This window comes from Astyanax mexicanus, chromosome 17 (assembly GCF_023375975.1).
Source record: "Astyanax mexicanus isolate ESR-SI-001 chromosome 17, AstMex3_surface, whole genome shotgun sequence".
Lineage (NCBI taxonomy): Eukaryota > Metazoa > Chordata > Actinopteri > Characiformes > Acestrorhamphidae > Astyanax > Astyanax mexicanus.
In genome coordinates, this window is record NC_064424.1 from 13,313,074 (window position 1) to 13,334,841 (window position 21,768).

At 37.7% G+C, this 21,768-nt stretch overlaps 2 protein-coding genes across 3 annotated transcripts; both read left to right on the forward strand.

Moving 5' to 3' along the window:
• The first annotated feature begins 3,187 nt into the window (after window positions 1-3,187).
• On the forward strand, window positions 3,188-9,168 carry serpinf2a (serpin peptidase inhibitor, clade F (alpha-2 antiplasmin, pigment epithelium derived factor), member 2a). Its single transcript, XM_022676149.2, has 8 exons — window positions 3,188-3,456; window positions 5,430-5,502; window positions 5,771-6,020; window positions 6,109-6,252; window positions 6,351-6,539; window positions 6,866-7,008; window positions 7,089-7,290; window positions 8,404-9,168. Exons 2-8 carry the CDS (start codon window positions 5,446-5,448, stop codon window positions 8,796-8,798), a joined length of 1,380 nt encoding a protein of 459 aa, XP_022531870.2. The 5' UTR covers window positions 3,188-3,456; window positions 5,430-5,445; the 3' UTR covers window positions 8,799-9,168.
• Window positions 9,169-11,418: 2,250 nt separating this feature from the next.
• On the forward strand, window positions 11,419-19,718 carry serpinf1 (serpin peptidase inhibitor, clade F (alpha-2 antiplasmin, pigment epithelium derived factor), member 1). Of its 2 annotated transcripts, XM_049466721.1 has the most exons (9): window positions 11,432-11,526; window positions 12,402-12,512; window positions 13,088-13,168; window positions 13,488-13,677; window positions 14,847-15,002; window positions 15,385-15,588; window positions 15,980-16,119; window positions 18,099-18,309; window positions 18,779-19,718. In XM_049466721.1, exons 3-9 carry the CDS (start codon window positions 13,106-13,108, stop codon window positions 19,042-19,044), a joined length of 1,230 nt encoding a protein of 409 aa, XP_049322678.1. In that variant the 5' UTR covers window positions 11,432-11,526; window positions 12,402-12,512; window positions 13,088-13,105; the 3' UTR covers window positions 19,045-19,718. The 2 variants fall into 2 exon arrangements, with proteins under 2 accessions (XP_007259651.3, XP_049322678.1); XM_007259589.4 differs by lacking the exon at window positions 12,402-12,512 and having other exon boundaries at window positions 11,419-11,526.
• The last annotated feature ends 2,050 nt before the right edge of the window (window positions 19,719-21,768 follow it).

Here is a 21,768-nt window from a genome sequence, read left to right on the forward strand (position 1 = left end):
TCCTGAAATGTTCTGAAAACAAGTTACATAATGATTTGCATAACAACATTACTAGAACGTTTCTCACATAATAGTCCCAGCTAAATGAATCTAACATTACGGAAATGTTAAAATTTTTGACACATTTTGTTTAAATAGTTTTTAGAATAGAAATAGAAACTGTCAGCCCAGGCTAAGAAACTTTTAGGAGTGGGTTGAATATTGTAAAGGCAGAGCTGAACATTTCTATAGGAGTTAGACTATCTAAAACTTCATAACAAAAAGCATGACAGAGCACTGAAGAAAAAGACATTGTGAGGACAAAAGGTAACTTTTTAAAAGTGTTTAATGGTGACTTTCTAGTAGGACTTCAGCAAATCTAAATATGTAAGAATGTTGTCATTGTCCACAAACAATGGCCATGGTTTTCAAAGTATGGTCCCAAAAGAAAAAAAATCATATATGGAATTAATTAGTTACTAGCCAAGTAAGTGCCAAACAAAATTTGTTCCTTGAGGAATATAATTTCCTGGAGTTCTTTGTATCCTGGAGAACAGATTTTTTTTGCACCTAAAAATATAAGCTATACCTAATTTCCTCTTGTTGGTAAACTAAACCCAGCAGGCTGAACAGTTCAACAAGGGAATTAAGAGAGTGAATTTTTGCTGCCATCTTGTGTTCTTACTCATTAATGCACATAAAGAATAGGTTTTCTATCCTCTGTGATAATTTCCTCTGGTGACCTATACAGAACATCTTCACCTAGGAGTGTATCAAGATCACAAGAAAAATGTTTCAGATGTTTGTGATTTAAACTACTGATTAAATGTTCTGAACCACTTTTCACATTAACTATTAACTATTAATATGTGTTTTATCTTTGATAATAACGTACAAAATGTACATTCTATATCAATCCGCACCAAACTCATCTCTAAGTGTCTTTGTGGTCATCTACAAGTGTCCTTTTGGGCATCTTTAAATGTCCCTTTGGGGATTTCCATGTATCCTTTTTTCACATCTCCAAGTGTCTCATTGGGCATCTCCAAGTGTCCTTTTGAATCTTTGAATCTCCAAGTGTCCAATTAGGCATTTCCAAGTGTCCCATTGGGCATCTCCAAGTGTCCCTTTGGGCATCTCCAAGTGTCCCTTTGGGCATCTCCAAGTGTCCTTTTGAATCCTTAAATCTCCAAGTGTCCTTTTGGGCATCTCCAGGTGTCCCTTTGGGCATCTCCAAGTGTCCTATTGGGCATCTCCAAGTGTCCTATTGGGCATCTCCAAGTGTCCCTTTGGGCGTCTCCAAGTGTCCCTTTGGGCATCTCTAAGTGTCCTTTTGGGCATCTCCAAGTGTCCCTTTGGGCATCTCCAAGTGTCCCTTCGGGCATCTCCAAGTGTCTTTTTAGGCATCTCCAAGTGTCCCATTGGGCATCTCCATGTGTCCTTTTGGGCATCTCCAACTGTCCCATTGGGATCTCCAAGTGTCCCTTTAGGCATCTCCAAGTGTGCTATTAAGCATTTCCCAGTGTCCTTTTGAGCATCTCCAAGTGTCCTTTTGAGCATCTCCAAGTGTCCCATTGGGCATCCTCAGGTGTCCCTTTGGGCATCTCCAAGTGTCCCACTGGGCATCTCCAGATGTCCTTTTGGGTATCTCCAAGTGTCCCATTGGGCATCTCCAAGTGACTTATTAGGCATCTCCAAGTGACTTGTTGGTCATCTCCAATTGGACTTTTCCAAGTGTCCAATTGGACTTTTCCAAGTGCCCTTTTGAGCATCTCCAAATGTCCCATTAGGCATCTCCAAGTGTCCTTTTGGCATCTCCAAGTGTCCTATTGGGCATCTCCAAGTGTCCATTTGGACTTCTCCAAGTGTCCTTTTGGGCATCTCCCAGTGTCCTTTTGGGTATCTCCAAGTGACCAATTGGACTTCTCTAAGTGTCCTTTTGGCATCTGCAAGTGTCCCATTGGGCATCTCAAAGTGTCCTTTTGGGCATCTCCAAGTGTCCCTTTGGGCATCTCCAAGTGTCCCTTTGGGCATCTCCAAATGTCCCATTGGGCATCTCCAAATGTCCCATTGGGCATCTCCAAGTGTCCCTTTGGACATCTCCAAGGGTCCCATTGGGCATCTCCAAGGGTCCCATTGGTCATCTCCAAGTGTCCCATTGGGCATCTCCAAGTGTCCTTTTGGTCATCTCCAAGTGCCCTTTTGGTCATCTCCAAGTGTCCTATTGGTCATCTCCAAATGTCCTTTTGGCCATCTCCAAGTGTCCTTTTGTCATCTCCAAGTGCATTGGGCATCTCCAAGTATTCCATTAGGCATCTCCAAGTGTCCTTTAGGGGATCTCCAAGTGCCCCCTTTGGGCATCTCCTAGGGTCCTTTTGAGCACCTCCAAGTGACACCTTTGGGCATCTCCAAATATCCTTATGGGCATCTCCAAGGATAATCTGGGTAATCCAGGTTCACAATGCTGATTTAAAAAATCCATCCCAAGGTTTTGATTCAACTGCCAGGTGGATCTGCTGCAGCTCAGTTATAGTCAGAGTCTGCCAGGCAGTTGAAACAAAATCCTGGTCTGGATTTTAAACTGGGTTGTACTTTCTGGACCTGGATTACCATCTCTACAATAGTGGAACAGTACATGACCACTTCAGAGTGTGTAAAATCTTAAAAATGTAACACATAAAAAAGAAAACTCATTTTTTTTTAAAGTCCTTGACCTTCCTGATTTCAGCTTGGTACACATATTCTTGCTGGCCAAACTCAAATTGAGGCATTCTCTTATATTTTGGTCTGCACAACCCAAAACACCACCAATTCCCTTTTAGATTTGAGAAAATTTAATGCTTAATAATGAAATGCTGTTAGTCTAAGTCTTAGTTACAGTTGATATCTTGTCTCATCAAATTGAAGGTAAGAAAAGATAAAACATTATTCAGTGTACTCAGTTCTATAGTAGCTATAATAGCTTTTATTAGCTTTTAAGGCTTATGTTATCTATATTTTCACCAAGACACATTCTACTAAAATGTTCATTGGTCATCTGAGGTAACTCTGTAGGTGGAGCCCTCTGCCTGCATTGCAGAAGTATGGGGGTGGGAGGCTCCAAGGTCCTGCGTGGGTGGAGAACGGCAACAGGCCAGAGCACACAAGATAAATAAATTGCAGGTTTGAAACTACCTTGCCACCACTGTATGATATGAAGATACAATAAATCCTTAGCATCTTGCCTTTGAAAGTTTGCATGTATTAAACACAAGTTCCTGACTAAGTAGTCAGATTATTCTAGAAGTCTGACCTCTGCATAACATACATTGACATCTATATTTAAAGCTATGAAGTGAGGCATGAATCAATGGGTGATAAAACATTAACCAGCAGCGGGGTGCTTGGATGTGTTAACGCCACAGTGATCTGTCCAGGGGCTACACCACTCATATTGCCCTAAATTTATCACCACTTTCCAGTCCAAACAGCGGTTTGGTAAGTTTGTGTTTTCTATTTTGGTCTCCAAAATGTCTCTGACTGCTGGTTAACCTTACAGCATGCTGACCGACATGTGAAATGCTTGCTTTTTAACTGGAAACTTGAATGTGTCTGAATGATGGATTTTACAGTTCCAAATCTGAACCGAAGTTTAATCATAGATGCAAAACATAAAACCTCTGGAGTGAAATGTAATTTTTCTTGTGGAAGCGTAAACGTTTTTTCTTTTTTATACCTGTCTGTATTAATTATCAAATACTTATTGCCATAATGATCATTTGTTATTCTTTTTTCGAAAGTAAATGTATCTAAATGGATGATTACATTTTAAACAATCTCCCATGTTTTTTTTTTAAAGAAGTTTCAGTAGTCTAGCAAGGTAGCCATGAATCATGTCACAAAGAGCATGTACTCTCACCCTCTTTAAGCCCCACGACCCCACGCAACAGTAGAGATAAACTGCACGTTGCAAATTCAAACATCATTGTAACCCTGCTTTATGTGCTGTTGTTAGAGCAGAATAACTGTTACAATAATTAATCGTCAATCGACTAATTTGTAATGTAACTTCTAGCCAAACTTTGATTTTCATAAAAAAATGTCTGTGCACTCTTATTTTGAAAAATGTTTATTTGCATTTGCAGAACTTACATAAGATTGGGACTTTAATGCACATACTTTTAGCAAAAATTCTAAAGGAAACACCAAACGTTAGCAGCGTGTAACATGTTTGTACTTTACATATTTTAAAAATGACTAGAAAAGAAACCTCTAATTTTAGTATTGAATGAATGTTCGTCATGTCCATGTTTTTCCAGTATGACTTAAAACCCATTTGTTAACATTAATATTACAATCCAAAATTCTGTAAGAATTATACTGCACCACAAAACCGGATAACATGCTGTAATTGTACACATTACCTATTAGCCATATACAACATCCACATGATAATCACAATCTGCCATACTTTGGATAGCTCATAGAACTTATGCAATGTAAATAGTCTGCTATTTAATTCTAAATATAAAAAAAAATATTTTATTGATTTACATTAATAAAATAAATGCAATAAAATGTATATAAAAGTTTATTTATACAGAGCAAAATGAGTCTGTCACACTGAGCTAAACTGTTTACTCAGGCTTTTGTTTTTATTTGGTTACTGTAAAAGCCTTTTTACTGCCTTAATTAAAATATATGCTGTCACTGTTATGCCAAACTTTTTTACTGTTTTTTTTTTTTTGCAGAAAAATTTATGTATATCTGATATTTGTTCTTTATACTGTCTTGGTGTAGTCAACCAGTGTATGGCCAGCCTCATCATGAACTATTTCATTGCCATCACAAGACTTATCCCCAGCTGAAAATAAGTGGGATGCTATTAAATGCACTATCAACACTAAACCATAACCTAAATCTAAAGGAATAGTGCCTATTTATTATATTTATTATTTATAATAAGATATACAGCTCTGGAAAAAATGAAGAGACCCCTTAATTTTCTTAATCGGTTTCTCTGATTTTGCTATTTATAGCTACATGTTTTAATAAAATAAACATTGTTGTTTCATTCTATAAACTACAGACATTTCTGCATTTATTTGCAGAAAATAGAATGGATATGGAAATAACAGAAAAATGCAGAGCTTTCAGACCTCAAATAATGCAAAGAAAACAAGTTCATATTCATAAAGTTTTAGGAGTTCAGAAATCAATGTTTGGTGGAATAACCCTGGTTCACATTTTTTTATGCATCTTGGCATGTTCTCCTCCACCAGTCTTACACACTGCTTTTGGATAACTTTATGCCACTCCTGATGCAAAAACTCAAGCAGTTCAGCTTGGCTTGATGGATTGCAATTATCCATCTTTCTCTTGGTTACATTCCAGAGGTTTTTAAATTTGTAAAATCAAAGAGACTCTTATTTTTTTCCAGAATTGTAATGAATGTGGTAATCTGTTTCCAGGTCAACACGGAGAATAATGAAGCCCCGTCCCTCACTGCTTATGCTGCTCTGCTTCTTTAGATATGGACTGGCTGTAAGACACACCTATTACATATATATATATATATATATATATATATATATTTCTGCAGACATTGTTGACAAAGTAGGCCAATATCATATATGAACTATATTTATTGAAGAAATACAAAAATAACTAAAGCCATTAATTTAGTGTGCACTAGTTAAAAATAATATCATTAGAACAGAATTAGTTATTAGTTTTTTTTTTTAAAAAGCACTTCATTATTGATCATCATTTGCTGCATATAATTACCTATTATATTCTCTTTTATGTTAAGGGTGAGGTCAGGACAGGGTCTCCTGAAGGACCTGCCTCTGTCAGCTCTTCTCCTCCTCATGGCCCTAGTCCTTCACATCAGATTAAGGAGAAATGTGAAGGTATAAGTCTAGAAACCCAGCGAGCAGTTGGTGGTGCTGTAGCCAAATTGGGACTGAAGCTTCTGGAGGACCTGCAACCTGGGCCTGAACAACCAAATGTTGTTCTTTCTCCTTTAAGTGTTTCTCTTGCACTGGCTCAATTGGCTTTAGGTATGAGACCTGAAGACAGCATCTATTTTTTTCTTTTTCTTTTTTTCAAATGTTAATATCTTAAAATTGTTTATTTCTATTTAAACAGGTGCTGTGAACGAGACAGAAAAGCACCTATTAAGTGCTCTGCATGCAAGCCTGTTACCTGACTATTATAAAACTTTAAGCTGCCTCCAAGAACAGCTAATTACCAAGGCCATTAAAGTGGCCTCTCGTATCTACCTCAAACCAGGTGAAGATAAGTAGGAATGTGGTAAATAGCAACGACATTAACTATACACTATTTCATTTTCAGCAACTGATCCCCTCACTGATTGTGTGCTTGAACAGGTATTGTCCTGAAGAAGGAATTTGTAGAGAGATCCCTTCAGCTGTTCAAGTCGTCACCCACACCACTCACTTCTCTAGAAGAGGTCAATCAGTGGGTGGGGGAAGCCACCAGTGGTCACATGAACAACTTTTTGTCCAGTCTTCCACCCAATGTTCTCTTGATGTTGATAAATGCAGTTCATTTTAAAGGCAAGCTAAACTTGACATTTTGTTCCTTAACTAGCAAAAAAAATATATATATATATTTGTTTGTTTTTTTAAATAGGGAAATGTCTGAACTATTTAAAAATATTCTCTCCACTTACAGACATTACTTTCCTGCACATCCTTAAATGTGCATGGAAGTAGCTGCTAAATATGGTTTATAAAGTTATAGAAACTCTGTGATTGATCAAGATAGCACATGGATTTTGAGTAATTCATTAATTTCTAGATATTTGGTAATTTCTGGAAGGTACATCTATCTAGTTTTCCAGTCAGTCCATGACAATGTAGCCCTCATGTCTTGTTTTTAGGGGAGTGGAAGTCACGCTTTGAATCACGTCATACTACCAAGGACCTCTTCTACATTAACAAACAAACTGCTGTAAAAGTGGATATGATGACCGGATCTAAATATCCACTCAGCATGTTTGTGGATGGAGACAAAGACACACAGGTAGCTTGGCTTCTTTTAGCTTTAAAATATGTTCATTATTTATTATTTGACCATAATTAAACTGAATTCCTTCTATTTAGGTTGCAAGATTTCCTTTCCAAGGAAATACAAGTTTTCTGGTGGTCATGCCAATGCCATCCCAGAATCTGTCACAAGCCGCTGCCAACCTAAACATAACAGACCTGTATGAACGTCTACCCAGTGAGACAACCATGCTTGTGAAACTACCAAAGATCAAACTTGAATATAAACAGGATTTGCAAAGTGCACTCTCAAACATGGGTAAGAGACTTAATCTATATCCTTAAGAAGGTCTCTGCACTTATACACATTTCTAAATCTAATTTTGCCATATCCACTTTTAAGAGAATGTATCTTCTGTTTATTTGTTTGAATCTCCTTTTATTTTATTTGAAATGCTTTATTTAGCCATTTCTCTGGGTAAAGACATTGTGTTGTTGGTTTTGCACTCCGCAATATGAGAAAAACAGACATATGGACTTTTGGGTGGACAGTTTAAATGTAGTGAATTTAACCAAAAGCAGTATTTAAACTAGAGAAATGTTCACAGGTTCCTGGGGAAACACTCTCCTTCACTAGAGAAACTCTTTTTTTTATTTTTTTTATTCTGCATTTCATTTACTTTGGAAGTCAGATGTTGAAGTTGGCAACCAAATACAGGAGAAATTTCACATTGCAACTGGGTTCAAACGGAGCACAGCATTATTCCCGTCCAGATCGACCATATCAGTGTTTTTCACTGTCATACTATTAGACAATTCCAGGCAAAATTCAGAGGTCAACCTCTAGGAATTGTATTGCCATCTAGACAAAGGTGTACTTATCATTGAGGAAATGATAAATGAAACCAGTCCATTATACTAGTCATTTATTATACTTATCACTGTTGCAACAGAAGTTCTAACACCAACCAAACAAAGATGTTCCCTACAATTGCATGGAAAATAATCTAAAAAAGTGTGTGCTTTATATCAATTATTTAAGGGTTGGACAAAAAGGCTCTGGTGTTAAAATATAAACATGTTCCTAATATCTTCACCCATCTAAATACAATGCCGTTAAATTATTTGCCCCCTTACAGATTTTCTTTGTTTTTGTTTTTTTTTAGATTATCAAACAAACTTTAATATCAGACAAAGATAACTTAAGTAAATACAAAAAAACAGTTTTAAATTTAAAAAATGGTCATTGCAGTTAATTAAAAAATGCATTTTATTTTTTGCATGATATTAAAATGTATTTATTAATCTGAAGATTTGTAGGGGGGCAGATATCTGGTAGACTGGTGTGTAGAATAAGGCTAAACATCAAGCCACAATATTGTCCTAAGCATTTGCTCTAACATCAATTTTTGGTCTCTTTCCTCTTGCTCAGGATTGGCATCTCTGTTCTCTGGACCAGACCTGTCTGGCATAGCAGGGGGTCCACTGGTAGTGTCAGGTGTGCAGCACGCTTCCAGTATGGAGCTAAATGAGGAAGGTGCAGAGGCCTCTGCTACTACTTCTGTGATACTGGTGCGCACGGTCCCCATTTTCGCAGTCAACATGCCCTTCATCTTTGCCATAGTGGATGATGTCTCCCACACACCTCTCTTCCTTGGCATGGTCACCAACCCAAATCCTGGAGCAACTGATGACCCTGATATCATAACTCCATTGAGCAGCATGACGGCAACTGAAGCACCGCAAAACGATGTTCCTTACTGGGATAACATGCTCCATGATGTGGGGGATGAAGGTGAGGAAACAGAACGACTCCTCAATCATTAGATGGTTGAGGAACACGGCCTAAAAGGAATACAGAGAAGCATGGACCCGTCCCCACTATCACATACTGTGTACCAGTCATGCATGTGTCATGATAAAGTCAGCCATAAAAGGTCCCTTAGGGCTTGGAGTTAGAAAATACACATCCAAGTCTTCTGATGACAATATGCTAGTGCAGTTTTATACAATGGACATTCTATGGACAAAAACACACCAATATTTGCAAAGAGATGTTGATCCTTTACATTACATTTTTAATTTTTTTCAACCCAAACTGCATGTTTGAGGCAGTAAAGGTGATTTGATTTTTTATTTTACCTTACATTGGTCAGAACATATACTAATTGTGGCGATTAAAGTATAATGTTACATACATGTGTGAAAAAATGGTATTTTCTGCATTTCACTGAAATATAGTATCAGCATTGATGGCAAATGTATTTACTATATATCTGTTTTTCGGCCTGTTTATCTATCTACTATCATTGTCATAGCAAATTAATTTTGTTGTTTGCAGTTGTCCTTTACATTGTGTCATTGTTTTATGCTAAATGGACAAATAGAAATAGCCCAAAAATAAATTCTAATTTTCTTCTATTGAAAATGAGGAAGTTTAAACCTTGTTCCAACAACCAGCACCAATGTGCTTCTCAAAACAGATGCCAAGCACTGCGAAAATTAAAATCACTAGGGCCCACAAAGCAATAGAAGCAAACAAGAAAATCATTTTTAGGTGTGTGGCTGTTTCCTCATTTTGCAATGTACATTGACATGTCAAAAGTCACAAGTTCGAGTGAGGCTTTTTGTGGGTGCCAGATGGATAAGACATTATCCATCATTCATATTCCAAATTTGTACAGGCATTTAACAACCATAGTATCTTATGTACTGGAAATACGTCATAGATGGCATATACTGTGGACAACAAAGCAGGTTGTACCGATTAGGACAGGTAAAGTCTGGCTAGAATTGTGTGAACAAGCGACGCAGCCAGAATGTTTTTTTACAATTAATGGACAGCCCTGCTGTTGAGACGTGGCCAAAGTCATGGGACATCACACTAATTCCTGAACCATTACATTGGGCATCGCTGTGCCATAAAAAACAGTAGCCATCATGTTGAGCTCTGAACGATCACAGGGATGACCACAGGCCACAAGGTGTGTTTGGAGGAAAAGGTTAAGAATGAGGATGGATGGATCAATATTTGGGCTTGTACTGCAGCCAGTGGCACAGGGAACACACACAAAAATTATAATATGAACATCATTTGCACACAAATAAAATGTTACATATTGACACAATTTAGATTAATTAAACGTTTTTTTTTCCCTCCACAATTAATATCCTTTTTAATCCTTTGCTTAATTTAATCCTTGGTTCTGCACTGTGGTGGATTTTGTTTCAATCTTAGTTTTTAACACTCTATGGCATAAATTATATTTTTGGGAGGAAATTATAATGTTGGAAGCTTGGGAGTTCCTGTAGATAATATAGCTTTAAGATAAAGTTAAAAGTTCGAATTTGACTTTTAATAAGAAGCCGATAATTTGAATCAGGTGTTTTAGAGCAAGAAAGCATGAAAACATGCAGGGTCGGAGAGTTAGAATATAGTAAAAATATAAACAGCCAAATATACTTCTTTACATATTCTTGCACGTATATATATTTTTATTTATGACCCACTTATATGCTACATTGTATTGGATGTAGACATGGCATGTAACATTATATTAAAGACAAACAAATAAATAAGTAAATAAATAAATCTGGTAAGGTCTGGTATGAAAAGATGTAATTAAAAATTGGGTTTGTTGCCTGAGAGTTAACTTTAGCACTAGCTCACTAGATGGCTAGTTTACCTCAAGAGTATAGCTAAAATAGGTCTGTGCAATGCTAGTTTTTTGTTATTTTTTAAATAATATATATTTTTATTTTTTTTCCTAAACTCTTTAGCCAACTTTCTACCTCAGAATTAACTTCACTTTACTCACCTCAGAATTAACTTTATTTTACTCACCTCAGAATGAACCACTTTACTCACCTCAGAATTAACTTTATTTTACTCACCTCAGCATGAACCACACCTCAGAATTAACTTCACTTTACTCTCCTCAGAATTAACTTCACTTTACTCACCTCAGCATGAACCACACCTCAGAATTAACTTCACTTTACTCTCCTCAGAATTAACTTTATTTTATTCACCTCAGCATGAACCACACCTCAGAATTAACTTCATTTTACTCTCCTCAGAATTAACTTTATTTTATTCACCTCAGCATGAACCACACCTCAGAATTAACTTCACTTTACTCTCCTCAGAATTAACTTCACTTTACTCACCTCAGCATGAACCACACCTCAGAATTAACTTCATTTTACTCTCCTCAGAATTAACTTTATTTTATTCACCTCAGCATGAACCACACCTCAGAATTAACTTCACTTTACTTACATCAGAATTAACTGTTTCACTTTAATCTCCTCAGAGCTGCAGCTTTCTTATATTTGTAGCTCGTCAGTTAGCATCAGTGGCTGGTTTACCTCAGCAGAGTGAATTTTACACCATATTCATCTGAGGAGCAGTGGACCACCTTCCCAGCGTCAGCAGACTGAGGGCGGGACTGAAGACTGGAAGGGTGCGTGTGTGAGTGTGTGTTTCTGGGTGTGTGTAGTTGGCGAGGACAGCGCTGCCACGAAGGATAACTGGAGATAAAGCATAAAGCAGGTTAGTGCATTAGACTTAGCTATACATGCTTTACTGGACGTTTTGACTGAAGGAGTTTTTATGGAGCTTTATTAAACAAATTCTCCAACAAAACAGAACATTAGGTACTAGTTAATGTATTTGGTTGCAGCATTAAATTAAGATTAGGTTAAAGCTTTTGAATGTAACTACAAATCGTATTGCGTTTGTTGTGTAGGCTTTGCTAAGTAATGAGAGTGCAGTTACAGTGTAGACCTGTTATAATTTGCTATTTTAAAAAAACATCTTAGTTAAATTGTTATTAAATTATATCAATGCTTTTGACCAAAAGACTTGTAATCCTCATTTTGCTTTCTTTTTAACAATTTTCAATAATGCTCCAAAATGACTTAAATATTTTTGCATCAGGAGGGGCATAAAGTTATCCAAAAGCAGTGTGTAAGACTGGTGGAGGAGAACAGGCCATAATGCATGAAAACTGTGATTAAAAACCAGGCTTATTCCACCAAATACTGATTCCTGAACTCTTAAAACTTATTTGAGGTTTTAAAAGCTCTGCATCTTTTTTGTTATTTCAGTCATTTCTCATTTTTTGCAAATTCTTTCTACATTTTTCAGGGCCCTAAAGTGCTATAAAGTGCTGGCATGCTTTATCATGGTGGGGCCAAATTGAAGTGTCTTAGAAAAACAACAGACCAACCTGTGGATTCTTGGGTGTGTGAAAGCAGGGAAATTAGAGTTGAAGACCTCACCAACAGTTTACTTTGTAAAGTTCAGTGGCAAAGATTGCATTGTTCTGCAGTGCATGAGAGTGGAGTTAGTGTGGTGGTGAGGGAAGGGCCGAGGGTGGATAAGATGAGCTGGAGACTTGGAATCAGATGTGGTTTCTGTTTCAGTGTTGGACGTTCTCCATTCTCCCAGTAGGAAACGCTTAGACAACCTCAATGACAACCAGATGTGCTGCAGAAGAAAGGAAAGAACACAGGAGAAGAAGCTGAAAAACTGCTGTAGGGATTCCACCTTAAAGTTGATATTAAATAGATGAATTACCTCAAAGCTTATGTAAAGACTGCACCCTTTTTTCGGGTTTGCAAAATTTTTTCTTTTTGACATGTACCTTATTTAATTGCACTCAAAAAGCAATCTCAGCAAATCTCAGATATCTGTGCCATCAGTGCACAGCTTCCATGTCTTCAAGTCTTTTCTACATTTACCTCTTTACAACATGCTCTGACCTGCTTGTGAACTGCGTCTGTCTGGCTTGTTCCAGAAAAAAACAGTGCATAATTTGGAAGATTCTTCTTACTGTAATAACCTACCGTGATAGACTTTTCTGAAAATAACATACAAAAATATGATACAAACCTTGAATTAATAAAAACAGATTAGTGGTTCATTTTTGTTTGTGTCAAAATTGTGCAATTGTGATATATTTTTTTGCATATGTGTATTACATAAGCTAATGCTGAAATCAATGTAGCTGTGTTTAGCATATATGGATACTCAGTGCGAGTTGAAATCAATGTGTTTTCACACAAAAGTAATGTATATTTATGTGTGTTTGTATTCTGTGTGTATGTAGTGTCTCTTAACACCTCCCATGATGAAGAAGATTGCCATCCTGCTGTGTCTTTGGGGCCTTTCACTCTCCAGTGCCCAGCTGGTAAGACTGGTAACCTGTGACCTTTTTGCCCTAGAAACAGTCAGCACAAGGTAAAAACTCATTTTACATTTGTTTTAAACACAATGTGATGAGTGTTTAGCTATATTGGAAGTCCTCATCTTACTGTTAGTCTATTCTTAACTTGATTTTAAGCCTTAGTAGTTACTTATTAGATTTATTAAAATTTTGAGTGATTTATATAAAACAAACAGACTGGATTGGATTTTGCTGCAGTGTGTTTTTGGTATTGAGGACTGGGGCGCTGCATGGGATGTGTGTGTGACAACACTGATGGTGACCCGCTTGACTTCTCTCACAGACAGATGGGGAGGAGGGCGGCGGTGAGGACGAAGTGGTTGACCTGTTTACCACCCCACGCACAAAGCTGGCCGCTGCCACGTCCGACTTTGGCTACAACCTGTTCCGTCAGCTGGCTGCCCGTGACTCAAAGGCCAGTGTTCTCCTGTCCCCGATGAGCATTTCAGCAGCCTTCACACAGCTCTCCATGGGTAGGCTTGGCCTTCTGAAATTGTATAGCTAAATAGATATGTTGGCCAAAAAAAAAAAAAAAGCGACATGCCAGGGTGTCTGCAGCTCTTCTGAAATTTCACTTTCCACATCTCAGGTTTTAATCAGTAGTAAATTGTCTTGAATTTGACAACATTTTAAACATTAGTTTTAAAGAGTACTCAGCAGTTGCTTATTTTGTTGTACAGAGCAGAATTAGTACTGTTGCTTTAAATGCAGTGCTGAACATTTTTATATAAAAATCGTTTTACTAACAGATATTGCTAACAGTTTTTAAAATATGACACAACTAGTGCATTTTGTCTGTGTGTCAATATAGTGTGATATACAGATCTGGAAATAAAATAAGAGACCACTTAATGATGATGTTTTTCCCTGATTTTACCAAATTGAAAACCTCTGGAATATAATCAAAAGAAAGATGGATGATCACAAGCCATCAAACCAAGCAGAACTGCTTGAATTTTTGCACCAAGGGTGGCATAAAATTGTCCAAAAGCAGTTTGTAAGACTGGTGGAGAAGAACATGCCAAGATGCATTAAAACTGTGATTAAAAACCAGGGTTATTCCACCAAACATTGATTTCTGAAGTCTTAAAACTTTATGAATATTTTGTTATTTTAGCCATTTCTCATTTTTTTACAAATAAATGCTCTAAATGACAATATTTGTATTTGGAACTTGGGAAAAATGTTGTCCTATAAATAGCAAAATAAGAGAAAGTGATTCGGATACTGAAGTGGTCTCTCATTTTTTCCAGAGCTGTATATCATAGGTCCGATCACATCGCTCATTTGTACCTCTATACAAGTGCCACCCTTTTCCCTTAAACTTAAATGCCACAAATTGAACATTTAAAGGAAAAGCTCACCAGAAAAGCTCTGAAAACAATACGATGCCTTGTGTCTGCAGACACTGTTCATGCTGGTAAAGTCAGTAACATTTTTTTCAGCGTTTGCTTTCCACAACTGGTCTTACACATTTTGAAGTTTTCTTGGCTTCTTGAGTTGAGGTGTTTATTTAATTAGTCTATTAGTTGGATCAAGTATGTACACGCCACTGATTTTCCAGTCCAATACAAACGGACTAATCTGCAGGGGCTGAGTTACTGCTGAATATAATGCCATACTGTTCTAATACTTGTTTCAGGAGCATCAGAGCGTGCAGAGAAGCAGCTGTACCGAGTCCTGCGCTACCACTCCTTGCGGGATACCCAGCTTCATGACACTCTGCGAGATCTGCTGTCCTCTCTCAGAAGCTCTGCTAAGGGCTTCAGCTCTGTAGAGCGCCTCCTACTGGCCAGAAGTAAGTGAAAATAAGAACCTATGGGTAAAAAAAATTAAATGGCACTGATGGATGAGAACAGTGGTTGTGGTTGGGTGTATACATCTCTAAGTCTCTTACTTCACAACTATTAGATCCTATTTAAAAAGTACTTACATCTCTTTTCACCAGTATTATTTTTCGGCATCATTTTGAACAATGGAAATGTATACAACAAACAAGCAAGCAATAAACCTATTTTTTTTACGCATTTGAAGATAACTTGTTTGCATTTTTTTATCTTTGAGAAATTTTGAGAAGCTGTTATTTCCATACATTATATGTCACATCAATATTTACATTAGAGTTATTTATATGTAATTGTGTTTTTTATATATATATATATTTTTTTGCTTTATTTTAGGACTACGCCTGAAGATGGAATACCTCAATGCTGTGGAAAAGCAATATGGGGAACGCCCTCAGACACTCATGGGTGGAGCCAGAGACCTTAAAACTGTCAATGATTGGTTCAAACAGCAGACAGGTGGTAAGGTGGACCGTGTCCTTGCTACTGCCCTCCCTCGCAACTCAGCAGTGGTGCCTGTGGGAGCTGCCCATTTCAAAGGTAAATGATCTCTGCTGGCTCTACGCAGACAGAAATGCAAAGAATAAAAAATAATTTTGTAAAAAGTAAAATTATCTTGGCAAACACAGCTTGAGAAAAAATAAAATAGGGGGGGGGCATGCCACGTTTATATAACATTGAGCATTGTGCTGTAAAATATTGAAAATGTCCAGTATTGGGGATTTTGAGTTGGAGATTTTGGGATAAGTTAGTGAAGTTGTGTCCCACAGTCAAAATCTGATGTAATATATGAGGAGTTCTCTATAGATGTGCAGTTCTTCTACCATATTTTATTTTTAATACTTAGCATGTCCATAATCAGAAGATAAACTAACCCTAATAAAATACACTTATTTAATGAATGTGAGTAATGAATGTGGTTGGATTGCAGGGAAATGGACAACCAGGTTCAGTCAGGCAGGTAGGATGGATGAGTTCCAGTTGGATGGCCAGGCACCAACTCGCGTCTCTGTGATGCAAGAACAGTATTACCCTGTGAAGATGGGTATTGACTCGGACCTTGGCTGCACGGTAATACCTGTACCATCTGCATTCATCATATTGCAGAGATCTGCAAATTTTCTGCCTGCACTTGTATAAAATTAGGCATACACCCATAAAGTTATAGTCAACATTGGCAGAACAGTGAATCACACTGAAGAGTTCAGTCATTTCCAGTGTGAAACAGACAAATTACATCAAATTTCTTAGTTAGAGTCTTCCCACTGAAATGCAAGTGCGGTTACTGTAAAGTGTTTACTCAGCTGGCAAACAGTGATGGTAGACATTGATAATTGGTTAAATGTAAGTTGTGACTGACAAAATTCCGTGTTAAGACAATGTCTAATGACAATATCAATTAGATAGAATAGTGATGACAGCTGATGTTGATTTGTTGTTTAGTTTCTGTTGTAAATTAGTAGTGTTAAATAACGTTGATGTTGAAGTCATCATTAGGTATGGTGACCAAAACCAACTGTGGGCCACAATGGATTTTCAGGTCTAGCAACTATTGGGTTTTAACACTTACTCAATTTTTATTTCCAATGTTGGGTTCTGACAGCAACCTGGTTTTCATTTTCAATTTGAATTCAATTTCTGACAGATGATGTCCAATGGTGACTTTCTAGCAGCATTGTATCAAATCAGCTTGCTTCAATAAGCTTATAAAACAGGACTGCAAATTGTCAAAAAGGGCAAAAGAAATATTCTGTCTTTAGTTACAGTACCCACTACCAATCCACTATACCAATCTGCCTCTGAAAGCACAAGAATAGTTTATCAGGAGCTTCATGGTTTGGGCCTCTCTAACTGAGCAGCTGCACTTAAGCAGTGGAAACACATTCTCCAGAGTAATGAATTACATTCCACCGTCTGTGTGACAGGGGAAATTAGAGTTTAGTGTATGCAGGAGAAAGCTGCATTCCTGACTGTACAGAATTTAAAACCTCTATAGCTAATCAAATATGCTACCGGATGTTTTCATACAGTCCCAATGCACAGCTTCTCTCAGACCTTTGAATAGCAAATCAGGGATGTGGCATTTCACCAGTTGTAATTACCAGCTGTCAGCTAAATCAGACTTTTAGAGGTGCTAAGCACTGTTTAGAAAACACTTTTGAGGCACTGGAACTCATTTTAGGGCTGCCTGAGCACTAATAAAAAAAGGGCCAGTTACACCTTTGATTATGCCCATAAGGCACAGAAATATATTGCGGAATGTTGTTAAGCTATGGCATATCAGGAGAACTGTGGAGGTCAAGATGAGACCAAGAAAACTCCAAGAACCGGCAGAAAAGTCCCTTAAATTTGTGTTTAAAAGTGTTAGAACTGCATTTCCATCAAAAGGACAACTTGCCAACTGTAAAGCTGTGGATTATGCCGTGGACTGTGGATCTATCATGCTTTTGTATTGTGTTGCCACCAATGGGATTGACAATGTTGCAAGGGTGGAGAAAAAATGTCAGCAAAAATTCTATAAATACATTTTGGAAGAAGGACCACGCCCCAAACTCCTCCCCCTGGACAACCCAAAATATACCCTCTTATCAATTCATCCTTGTAAATAATCATACACCCATTTCCCCCCTTGGCTCTTCCTTTTCTTTCCATCACTCAGTCTGAGTCTGCTCTCCTGTAACACTTCAGGCGTGATTTCCACTAGCAAAAACAATTTAAATCCTTTGTAGATTACCTGAAGAGACACAAACTGAAGCTTTTGAAATTACCCTTAGATAATTTGATATACCTAAAATATGCAGTTAAAAAACAAACCAAGAATATCTTTGAATTTCTACAAATAAATTAATACAAATAAAAGTGGGAGAAAAATAGAATTCCAGAAAAAAGAAATGTATCAACCTATTGATAACTCTTTGCTATATTCTCAGCTGATTCTCAGCTGTTACCTATTAAAAAGGGACATATTTATGTTGAATGCATATCCAAAATGTAAAGTGTTTAAAAACATAGATATATGCACTTTCTTTCTCCTCCTATGTTCACTGCAGATAGCTCAGGTTCCCATGGAGGATGGTGTGAGCATGTACTTCTTCCTGCCTGATGAGGTGACTCAGAACTTTACTCTGATTGAGGACGCCTTGACAGCAGAGTTTGTTCAGGACCTGGCCAACACTCTTCACCCAGTTCAGGTGCAGCTCACCCTGCCTGTGCTCAAATTCTCCTATAGCACAGACCTGCTGGGCCTTCTGTCTGACCTCGGTAAGAAGTCATATACAGATTAAAAAAAAATATGTGAATGCATCAGTGATCACAGGATTCTCAGTCATGCTGAGGTGTTTAAAAACTCCAGCAGCACTGCTGTGTCTGATCTACTCATACCAGCGCAACAGACATTAACACACCACCACCGTGTCAATGTCACTGAGAATGTGTTGAGAATGACTCGCCACCCAAATAATACCAGCTCTGTTGTGGTATAACTTGTGGGGTCCTGACTATTGTAGAACAGGGTAGAAGATAGATAGTAAAGCATGCAGAGAAAGAGATACAGAATTACAAACTATTAATACAGAACTATATTGAAAGTGTTCCTATAGTGTCAGATAAAGACTGAGTATTGAAACAATGATCTTATACATATATACATACTTATACAAATATTTCTGATGCTGTCAAACATAATTATGTATAATTGTTTTGTGTCTTTCTTTCACCTTTTCAATTCAAGGCATGTCTGAATGGATGGAGGATACAGACCTCATCAAAATCACTACCCAGGCAGTCAAGATGAGCACAGTCCGTCACAAAGCCGTCATAGAGACGGCACCAGAGGGTAGCCAGTATGCCAGCACTGCTCCCTCTGGTAGAGTCCAGTCATTGGCCCTTTCTTTCCATGTGAACCGTCCCTTCCTCTTCCTGGTGCGAGACGAGCCCTCAGGCGCGCTCCTGTTCATTGGAAAGATCTTAAACCCTCGTGACCTGGCAAGTGTATGAGAGCAGCACTCACACAGACACACACGTATGTAAATGTTGATATACCACAGAGCTCCATGCCTCTATACTCAAACAGTGGGTTTAAGATGCCAACATGAATAGCACAGTTCAATTCCAAGTTTTATGGCATTAACAGCATATGAATAGCCATTTGCAACGAATTTACACCACTGTTCTGCCAAAGCAGATTTATATATGTAAGAGATACCACTCATACATATTCATGCATATATTCTATTAAAAAGGCCCTTTTTTGGCAACACATTTTACACTCATGTCTATACACTCAAGCTAAGATGTGCAAATTCCCAATTCACTCAGAAAAGACAAATCCTCAGTTAAAATAAAGGACATGTTCCATTTTATAGAGTTCTGGTTAGCAGTAATATTGCAGAACACCTTTTTTTTTACTATTGTTTTACTATTACTATTGTTTTACTCTACCAACATACTGAAGATCTCAAGATTGAAATACTATTATTTTTTTGTTCTGTTTCTACATTAGAAATATTTGGCTTTTACCTTTCAGTGTTTTATTAAGTATATGAAACAAGATGTAATCCCAATCATATGCATATGGAAAACTTTTGTCAGTGACTGACAATCCCCTTTGTATATTTACCAGCAGGAATTATCTGAATTTGTATATTGAGATGAATAAAAAAGTCCAAAAAGCTGTGGTGTACAGTGTTTTATGATCATGGTTTTGCATTATGATGATGGGCCTTTTGTGTGGGAATATAAACTGCTGGGACAAAAACAAAAAAGCTTTTATAGGAGCAGTCAACTCACTCCCTGTGGTTTCTCTGTGGCTTCTACTGCTTCTGAACTCATCATCATGGAGGCAGTGTGTGTCTAACTTGCCCTGGCTCTGCTTAGCACTATGAGTTCTGCAGAATGAAAGGAAATAAAAACTTCATGGATTTATATGTTTCTGGTGAGGCAATTACAAATTTAATAGGTCAGTTCCAGTCAGTTGTGGAGTTTTCAACATGCAATGTTTCAGTGTTAATTTACCTCATTTAACTCTAAATACACGAGTTGACATGTCAAACATCATGAAGCAGGAACCAGTATCATGTACTACGGCTTTTGCCATACCCCATGCAAGCTAAAGGTTAGTGCTTAATAGATTAGTCACTTGTCTGTTTGCAAGGACAATCCTAGCCATATGCTACTGGATATGATCATTACCACCCACTGCACTGTCCACTGTGGGTGGTAATTCCCTTAATGATGTATTGCCCCATACTTCACGACACTTCGGAAATTAAAGGTCCCATCATTCTGGCACTCACAATCAGGCCTCCAAAAGTTCACTTCACTTTGCCATGAGCACGCTGGCCAACGTTCAGCCTCACTTACAAGATACTACCTCACAGTTCAGCCTGTAGCTTGCTGCTAACCCTGGCTAGCACTGCTGGAGCAGCATTAGCCACTAACCACCCTAAGCGCTAACTCTTTCACCGTTCAGAGGTAAGTATTTTGGACTGTAGTCTAGCTGAACTGCTAGCTAATTAGCTAAACCGCTACCTAATATTGCCCTGGCTATTGGGTGGCATTAGCTGCTAACAACTAAAGCTATTGCTCCAGACAGAGTTCTGAAGAAATCTGGAAATCTTAACTTACTGTAAATAAACAGAAGTGCTTGTTTGACCTTAAAAGAAAAAGTGTTTTTTTAAGAATTACATTTTTTTACTTAGCTTAGCTAGGTTAATCCTCCCCCAACACCCACCAGTGAGATCTAATGAATTAGTAGGGAAAAATGGCGATACCCCTGTTCCTTCCTAGAGTCACATAATTCGCCTTATAATCCGCTGCGCCCTATGAATGAAAATGGACCAGAAAATAGACGTTCATTGATAGTGTACCTTATAATCTGGTGTGCCTTATAATGCGAAAGAAAAAAAACGTAAATAAAAAAAATAAAGTGCCATTTTTATTGCAAAAATGACTGAAAATGAATATAGTGTGACCACATTAGTAACACTCGTGTTAAATGTGTAAAATGCTTCTCCATCTGCTTCACTCGGACACATTTCAAAATGCAAACCATCAGACCAACTCATTTCTGAAGCCATAAAATCAGGCTGGCAGACTGATTGTTTATGCAACAGTCTCTAAGCGCTTCATTAAATGTTCTCACAGAGATGTGTCTCTTGCATCATAAAGGAGAGCTAGCTCTCATTCACAGTAAACGCAGAGCAGGAACTCTTTCACATAGAAGTTCGACCAAAGTAAACTGTGGCTTTGGAAAAGCAGCGTGTGCTTTTCCGGACAGGCCTGCGACTGTGTTTGTTCTGGGAAGAGTTTCAGGCGCCTCAGGAATCTTTTCCCTGAGCTGGCTGGAAAATTCATTACAGGCCTGTGGATTCAGCAGTGAACAATGAATGATAGCACACCAGCATACACGTCCAGTCAAATAATTCTTCCACTTGAGCGTTCCTTCTGTATTTTATCTGTAAGTTATGTGCTTCTTTCGATGTGTGAGGTAAGTAATCTGTATTGCAGTGTTTTAAATGCAGATGCAGATCCAGTGCTTCTGATACTTTGTACATTTAATACAAATGTTGTCAGTATACAGTTTTTAAACAGTCGCTTCATACAGTTATTTTTGAACAGTTGTTAGTTGAACAGTCACTTTTAAATCCTCATATTTCCTTTTAGTTTCTTTTCTGATGCCGTTCCTTTTTTCTTGTAAGTGTCTGCTGGACTTCCAGCATT